This window comes from Ceratosolen solmsi, unplaced genomic scaffold (genome assembly GCF_000503995.2).
Source record: "Ceratosolen solmsi marchali unplaced genomic scaffold, CerSol_1.0 scaffold61, whole genome shotgun sequence".
In the NCBI taxonomy this organism is placed as follows: domain Eukaryota; kingdom Metazoa; phylum Arthropoda; class Insecta; order Hymenoptera; family Agaonidae; genus Ceratosolen; species Ceratosolen solmsi.
Genome location: NW_011948435.1, coordinates 1,965,078 through 1,974,689, shown reverse-complemented (window position 1 = coordinate 1,974,689; position 9,612 = coordinate 1,965,078). Strand labels below are relative to the sequence as shown.

At 23.9% G+C, this 9,612-nt stretch overlaps 1 protein-coding gene across 1 annotated transcript in view; it reads right to left on the bottom strand.

Annotated features, from left to right (window-relative positions):
* Nucleotides 1–264: 264 nt before the first annotated feature.
* LOC105364939 (apyrase) overlaps nucleotides 265–9,612 on the bottom strand; it is a 14,771-nt gene continuing 5,423 nt past the window's right edge. Inside the window, exons 5-11 of the mRNA XM_011502977.1 lie at nucleotides 3,197–3,401; nucleotides 3,035–3,140; nucleotides 2,825–2,919; nucleotides 2,608–2,762; nucleotides 2,380–2,532; nucleotides 810–943; nucleotides 265–722 (exon numbers count right to left, since the gene is read on the bottom strand). Coding sequence (XP_011501279.1) covers nucleotides 509–722; nucleotides 810–943; nucleotides 2,380–2,532; nucleotides 2,608–2,762; nucleotides 2,825–2,919; nucleotides 3,035–3,140; nucleotides 3,197–3,401 — 1,062 coding nt within the window. The 3' untranslated portion in view covers nucleotides 265–508. The remainder of the gene's footprint in view (nucleotides 723–809; nucleotides 944–2,379; nucleotides 2,533–2,607; nucleotides 2,763–2,824; nucleotides 2,920–3,034; nucleotides 3,141–3,196; nucleotides 3,402–9,612) is intronic.

The following is a 9,612-nucleotide window of genomic DNA, read 5'->3' as shown; positions in this document are numbered from 1 at the left end:
AATCATAGGTAATAAGAATTAAAACATTATTTCAAAAAATTATTACGTTAGTTAAATTTTATATAATATTATAATACTTGCAATTAATAATAATAGCAGTAATATTTTAATTGAATCAAAAGCTTGATAGACTAAATTTCAAATCGTTATTATTCAAACATAAGTAGAGTATCTATGAAAAATATGGTTCAATTAATGAAAAATATCAATAAAAAAATAATATAAAAGAAAAATTTTAATTTCATAATAATATGGACATCAATGTTATTTATATAACTATGTATTGTGTATATAAGTTATATATACAATGTTTTTGTAAATACATGTGCCGTAATGCACGACTTTATGTTGATAAATTAATTCGTTTGTGTATTGTCCTTGTTTTAATATTAAAACAATAATTCATTCTAACGCTATGGATTAACATTTTTAAATGTACGATATGTACGATATAGTTTTGTTCTTGTTTTCAGCAACATTATATTAATTCACAAACAATTATATTACTTTATACAAATATCATTCTAGATTCATTTCCTATATCGACTACATCAATTTTCTTTATATAATTCACAATATTCGCTAAGTCGCTGGTTTTTCCAATTACTTTGTTTATCTGTTTTTTGATAATTGTATTCGATACTATATATGATGGAATGACAATTGGGTACCGTTTGTGCGGTTCTAGAGCTTCGAAAACTTTGTTTAGACAATGAAAACACCTTAAACGTCATAATATTATATAATATTCTTAGTCTCATGTTTAATTATAAGTATTACGTAAAGTAATTCATAACAAGTATATATACCTGACTTTCACATCAATGACTCTATCCTTGTTGTTAGTAAGGTTATAAGTGACTTTTAACCCAGACCAATGCAGAAGCTTGGAATTAATAAAACTTGTATTACTCGAACTTGCAGCGACATTTTCTTCTAGAGCCTGAAATTATTTGCATTTTATTCATTTTATTTTATATTCGTGAATTTAAATAGTTTTATTAATTATTATATTTTCTTGCATATAATTTAACATTAATTAATTATATGAGACATATAAAGCATATATTATGAGCCTCTATAGATGGTTAAGCAAAAATTTTATAAGTTAAATATCTTTCGAATGAATATATGATTTTTATTAAAACCATTATCTCCCATATTCTTTCTTTCTCTCATACTTAAAACCTCTTTGCTATTCAAATAAGAAAAAAAATCAATAATTTAAACATTAAACGTTATAGTATTTATTTATAATTTTTTTTTTTTTTTTTTTTTTTTTTTTTTTTTTTTTTATAATAATTTTGCGTAGTATACACAATCGAATAGTTCATCTCTGACAAATTATAAACAATTAAGTAAATACTAAAAATAATTATTTATTTTTCGATTTATATAATAGAAATCAAATATTTTCCTGTGGAAAAATGAAAAACAATATTTCAAAGTTTAATCCTAATACAAAACAATACATATGAAGTCTTAATATTTATAATAATGATGATATATTAAATAGACTAGTAATCAGATTTTTATGTTTAATGATAAACCTATTTGATGATAAATTGCCAATTTTTTATAATCAAATAGAAAATAATTTTGAAAAATAAATGAGTTAGGTAAAAATATGTTAAAATTTATAAAATTAAAGTATACAATATAAATTAATTATAAGAAAAAGCGATATTCGTACGTAGAATATTTCGATATAGGTAAATGGTAAGTTTTTTTTTTTTTTATATATATATATAAGAAGAAACAATAAGAAAGAAGGAGAAATAATAATACAAATATCACATATATAAAATATGTAAAGAAAATACAAGTTCAATTATTTCTTAACTTTCGATATAGACTAAAACTTTATTTATATAATGAAAATTCTGAGATAAAATCAATAGTACAAATAATACCAATTCAATCATATTACTACTACTCTAAGACATTCTTTGAGATTTCTCTATGTATGTGACAAAGTGTAAATGCAACCGTTTTCTAAATAAAATATTATGCTTTTAATTTCCACGTAAAAAGTATAATATATAAAGATTCAGAAGAAAGATTATCTTATGTCATATAAGAGTTTGACTCACATAGGGCATCCTTCGTTCTAAATAAAGTTATATAACATTCATAATGATTTGCAATTAATAATATGTAAAAAAATTTTATGTAAAAAAAATAACAATTACAATAAATATAACATGAATGACGGCAATTTAGTATAAATTTTATTTTTCCTATTTCTTTTCATTCAAATGAAAGCATTATTCATTATTCATTAAAGTACATTTATATAGCATTGCTCAATTTTCACTTAAAATAGTTTTTATTTAAATTCGGAAAACATAAGAATTAAAGACAATAATAATATATTACCTCGAGTAGGTACTTTCCTTGGAGCTCAATTAAATCCCACGTATTATTATAAGGCGCCACCATATAAATATTTTCATATAAAATAGGACCTGCAGGAATACTACTTTGTATACTATTTGCATTTATAAGACTGATCGATGCATTACTATTATACTGAAATTTATGAAGACATTTAATACTGAATAGGTAATAATAACATTATTAATAATGATAATAATAAATTGAGACCTTATAAACCATAGCATCAGTGATTAAGTTAGCTAAGTTACATTCGCCTGAATCACAGGAATTATTTAGAAAGACTAAAGCTTGTCCGATCTTTTCTTTGCCTATTCGATCCACACCTGCTTTCCAGGATTGCAATTCATCAATGATAAGGCAATCTAAAAACATCGTTCGTTAAAAAAATTGATGATTTATTAATTTAAAAAATTTATATTCTAACCTTCCTTTACATTTGAATCTAGATATATTGGATTTCCTTTCCAAAACTTCACTTCATCATTCTCGTCGAAAACAATTCGTATGTTACCCATATACCTTTAATATAATTGTATGGATATGATTGTATTTATACAAATATACGTAAAAATATATTGTCCGTATCATATGAATATATTGGAATGAAAAAGAAAGAAAAAAAAAATGAGCGTACTTTGTAAAAGCGCCAGAATGAACAATAAGGACTTTTCTATTATATTTTGTTTGTGTAATTACTATTGGATAACGATCATATGGAATTTCATTAGATGGTGGAATACCTAAAACAGTACATAAAAAGTAAGTAAAATTTTTCAACATATTCGCTCTTACCTACCATTATAAAGGAGAATATGAGAATGTCCTCCGACAATTACATCTACATCAGGACAATTGGCGGCTATTATTTTGTCATACGCAATGCCACAATGACTTAGAACAATTATGATATTTATTCCATTAAATTTAAGCTTTTTAGCCTCCAAGTTTATAGTTTCGACAGCATTCAAAAATTTTAACTTTCCAGTATATTTTGATATTTTCTGAGTAATTGAAGATAAATTTTAATTTCATATTTCGAGATAATAAAATGTCTTTGTAGAAAGCGTCTTAAAAGAACGAAATTCATTAAAATTTATATTTATAAAATAACGGTTCGATTGAATTATATAATTACTAATTCATAAATAAGATTGTATTAATGGTGTAAAATATTTTTAATAAATTTGATCAAGTTTGTTTTGTGTGTGTGTGTGTGTGTGTGTGCGTGTGCGTGCGTGCGTGCGTGCGTGCGTGCGTGCGTGCGTGCGTGTGTGTGTGCGCGCGCGCGTGCGTGTGTGTGCGTGCGTGCGTGCGTGCGTGCGTGCGTGTGTGTGTTACTTCGCCAATCATTAAGAAACTTTATAAATTCAAAATTAAAACATTAAGCTTCTTACAATAAACTTGTATAGATTAATTATATTTATATTTTTTATAATTAAAATATGCTTCGGTATCAACATATTTATAACTCGTCTATATCAAGTTTTAATATATATTATAACAATACTTCAAACATACTATCTAAGTAAAATTCATCAAAAAAATTATTTTTAAAGTCAATGCAAAAATTTTTCTAAAGACTATGATAATTAAAGAAATGAATGTTCAATTTAAGTTTTAAATTTTATATTAATATATAAATATTAATTAATTAATAGATGTATACCAACCATTGTTATTTTTCATATTGAATAATCAAGCATAACTTTATTCATTTTATTAATGTTGCTTATGAAATAATTTTTTTAAATGACTGTGCATTATTGATTTAAATAAGTAAATTTATATTTACAAAAGAAAATCAATTTATATTTGTAATCGGTTAACACAAGATTTCCGTAATTTTTTACGAATACTTCTATCAAAGTTTTAATGCGTTAAGATTGATTTTAAAAATTCTATATTCAAAGAAAATTAGTTTTATAACGCAATTGTTCTGTGCATGCAAAACTGATAAGAAGACAGATGTCCACCATTACATTGTCACAATCTTTCCAAGCATTTCAATATATCGTTAGTCGAATACCCTAAGTATACTAATAATATAAAGAATATTAATAATTATTATTACGCAAACCGCTTATAGATGAAATGAAAAGAGTTTATGTGCAATTAAGGATAAGTACATAGATATTATTACTAATAAATCGTCTGTCAATCGACTTAGGAAGTATGGGCTCAATGATTTTCATCTCAGTTAAGCGAAAGCCTATTAATTTTCCTCGCCTATATCCTCATCTTCCTTTATATATTGAATAGCGTAACGTCGGTTGTAGCGTAATTACAAATAACAATTTGGACAAAACTTTAAAACTGTACTTAATCACAGTTACAAACAAACATTAAAAAATTATTAGTTTACTCGTAACGTTATCTTTATGTTTTACAAGCAGCTATTCGACTTTACTCCTTCATACTTATTTCCATGATTCCAGCCTTCTATTCATCAACTTTATAATTCGTTTATTTATATTAACGAACATTCTTAAGAATTTTATCAAATTCATAACTCATAATTCTCATACGTTCAAATATAAAATCTCAAACATATTTCAACTTTGTAAAAGTTAAAACTAATTTCCCTAATTTCGATTGATTCCTTTTAAATTATTTATAAACAAATGATATTCCGTCTGTGATTATTAATTATTAATTAATCACAAATGAATTTTAATGATTTTCAAGAAGAACAGGATAATAACAGGTTTTATTAATTAAAGTAAATTAAAATGATAATAAAAATTTTATGGCAGAAATTGTAGCTTATTTCCTTTCTCTCATCCCCTCTACTTTTTAAACTTTTTTTTATGCAAGCACGCGTACTTCTTATCTCCTTTCGAATCGTCTATTGCCGAATTTTTTTTTTTTTTTTTATCTCAAAATACAATACATTCTTTTTATTATAAAAAAAAGAAAAAGAAAAAGAAAAAATTCGGCAATATCGATAGTTCAAGAACCTATAGATAATAATGAACAATTGAAAGAAAATGTTAATTAAATAATAAATGATTCCAAGACAATTATAACTTTTATCATTATTTAAAAAATTCAAATTTTTAAATATTCTGCAATATAACGCTCGATAAATTTCTATTTAATTTATTTGAAATTTTAATCACATATTTGAAAAAAAAACATTTTAAGGAAATAATAAAAAATTTTACATATATAATATAATTATAGCGATTTCTTAACAAATAAATATCTTTTACGTTTTTTATGTCACATACGTGAAAAAACTAATTAAACAATATAATATATGTAAATCTATTTAACTGACAACATAATTATAATGAAGTTAAATCAATATGATTATAAATTCTAAATTTCGATAGGCTTCTAGTTTAATTAATTTATTAATTAAATTAGCCTATTATTAAATTAAAATTTACAATCTTTTCATAACTCTTACTGTTATTCTTTTCTCTCATAGAGATTTATCACTCTCATTGCTACACTATATTATACGTGTTCTTATATTATAATTGTAGCAATAATTTATTATTAATTTAATCAAAAAAATGTTTTAAATAATAAAGGACACGCATGGAAGTGATATGAAATAGAAGTAAATGGATTTTAACATCATTTCAGCGATTTTAACATCTCCGATAATGTAATATTATTATGGAGAGCGATAGATTTTCATAGTACATACAGTTCAGTTTTATATGGTGCTTAACACCAGTTAACCGAGGGAAAAAGCCGATAACGCCATTCAATGCCCTTTCACATTAAGCTTTAAGATATTACAAAACTTGATCGCTTATTTGCAGTCGCTGTTTAGCCAAAAAAAGAGGTGACGGGACATAATTAGGCAGTTACCGGGGTTAGTCTCAACATTACTCGGAACGTACCCGTTTGAAAGCGACCCGAAACAAGGCTTCTCCTTCCCCAATACAATCCAATTAATAATGAGAATATCTAAACAAATAATGTACAATGAGTAGTCGGTTAGATTAATAATAGATCGGATCGACCTCTGTCCAAAGTCATAAGGACAATATATGAGGTCGTGAGTAGTAGGCCGTGACGTGACGGCTTGAGTATTGCGCCGCAGTCGGATGAAGCATCGAGGTATTAAATAATTATGCCCCGATAAGATGAATATAATACATAAGAATGCGAAGGGGCCTATGCAAACAACAAATCCGACAATTTATACTTTCAATGCATTATATAAAGCATAAATATGAGTTACTTTTGTCTCTCCATTGTTATTCCATTCGCTATTTGGTAAACAGCGTTACCCTAACAAGACATTTATTATCTTTCGAACGAAAAACTATTTATTTACATATAAATTGTAAATTAAGAAAATTAATAATGATGCTTGATTGCTGAATTATAAATAATTGATTTTGGCAATTAGTTATTAAACTTAAAAAATTATTTCACCTAATTTAATTTCAAGTCCTCCACTTCTCGTCGGTATATTTATTTTAAATAAGACTTTTGTCATACTTCAACGATCTGTGAATAATTTAATTTCAATACTATAATGTTTCATAATAAGCACATATAGTTTTAACGAATAAATAAGAAAATACGAAGGAACGAAACGAGAATTGTATGTTACGTTTTATGTTAATTATGCCGTACAGTATGACATAATGATTATATTATTACGCATAAATATTGTATTTCATTTCATCGGAAAGAGAAGAATTAAATAGTTTAAAATATCGTGACAGAAATCCAGATATATTTTTAAAACAAATAGAATTCCTTATTTACTCACAGTTGAAAATTGTATTTGAACAAATTTTTTACAAACGTCTTATTTATAAATTAAAGAAATATGCATAAAAAAATATTTCTCTCGGATCTTAAATATTCATTAGTATGAAATATCGAAATCGAAATTCGAATTGAAAATATTTATTTTCGTTTTCGTAAAAGTTATTAAATATTTTAGCAATCACGCCATGACTTTTTATCAATATGAATTTACCTCTTTTATATGCAGAGTATACTTTTAAAAGAAAAAGTTCCTTTGATATTATAAAATTATTATCTTTACGATATTATTTGAGATAATTAATTTATTAGAAAATCAACATATTTTATAACTATTTTGTATTTATTATTCGACGTTCATATATAAACATTACCAAATATAGGCATTTAGAAAACAAGACATTGAAATACGTACATGCAAAGTAAATATATTTAAAAACTCTGGATTAAGTGTATTCATTGTTTTATTAATTACTAAATTATTACAAAATAGTGATTCCTCTATAAATACGTAAGCATAATAGAATCGTATGTTAGTAAATCGAAAAAATACAACTATAGCATCAAAATGCTTTTTCGTAATTTCTTGTTAGTATGCTTCACTGCATTGTTCCTTACGATTGTTTACGCAAACATTGATATATATGAGAACACTGAGGTACTTATAAAATTTCTTTTAAAATTTTCCATTTAGAATAAAAGATTTTTTTTTTTTTTTTTTTTTTTTTTAATTTTTTTTTTTATAATTTTGCATACAATTTTTATGACATAATCGTAATTATTCGAATTCGCACATTAATGTCTTTCTCGTTGATAAACCTATATTTAGACTTTTAATTATTGCCATTGATCGAAATATTTATATAAGCATTGTGTTATTAAATTTAATTATTTTAACACCATTTAATTACCATTCCGACAATGGTTACAATAAGATTTTCTTATAATTTTCAAACTAATATATTTTCGTATATATCACTGTTAAATGTGAGAATCTGTGATAATATTAAAATTGACATAAAAAAGAAATAGCAATATTTAATCTATGAATAAAATCGTACTAAAAGAAACTTACAATCGAATCGATTAATTTAATCTAAGATGAATGGTTATGCTTACATACTCATTTAACCCATAATATTCCAAATAAATTTATCCATAATATATATATATATATATATATATTATTTGCCAACTATATTAGTGAATTATATTACTGAAAAATTGAGAAGCAAGTGAATTGAGCTCGTGTATATTTACTAATCACAAAATTATCAGACAATAGTGGTGATGATAAAAAATATAAGAAAATTTATTGGCGTATATTGTATTATGGAAAAATTTTTCAATATAATTGTCAAGTAATCAAGAGATTAAAAACATTAATGAAATATATATATATAAAAAGAAAAACATCAATTCAATAAAATTTAAGATATAAATTATAAGTTAAGAAAAAATTGTATAATGATTATTTATGTTTCTTAAATAACTTTTAGATGCTATTCACTAAACGCAAAACTATTACCAATCATTAATACATTAATATGGTAATTTATAATATATATTATCGTTATTAATAATTGAAAATATATATATATATATATATAATTTATATCTAATATAAATTGTCTTATATTATCGTTTATATTTAACAAACACAATATTCATTATACTTAAAAGAAAAAAGAAAAAAAAACTTTAAAATCTTATTTCCATCATTCAAAATATTCAACACTTGCTTTTTCTTATTTTACAAATGTAACTCTGCTTGCGTTAAAAATTATTATGTTCAAATTTAAATAATCGAAGAATCCTTTATTTAATAAAATTAACAATAATACAGTAACTCGTTACACGAAAAAAAAATCATGAATCTATTCGATTAAAAAGGTAATTAAAATTAAAAAAAATTTTTTTTACTCATCCTTTTGTAGCCGCATGATAAAATAAATGATCCTGATTGTATATTCAAGGCTTCAAGAATATGTCGTGAAAAATTCACAACGTTTTCAGATATTACAAGATGCATGGTATACTGGTTTTATATATATATATATATATATATTTTTTTTTTTTTTTTTTTTTTTCATTAACATAAATAAGTATAAAAGAATTTAAATACATTTTTCTTTACAGATAAATTATGTAGAACAACATTGTCCTCCTGAATCACAACAGAATCAATATTAACTATAACGATCACGTATAATGCAGTTTTACGCGGTTTTACTTTTTAATTTTTAATGCTAACTTTTTTTACAATTAATTTTCCAATGAAAAAAAATGCTTAGAATAAATTATGTGAGCATTATTTTCAAAATAGTATCTCTTCATATGTTTGAAAACATAAATTTTTTTATTATACACTATATCTTATTTTAATCAGACATCGAATAATATGTTCACATAACATCAGAATTCGTTATTTTTTTTTTTTTTTTTTTTTTTTTTTTTAAATTTTTTTTTTTT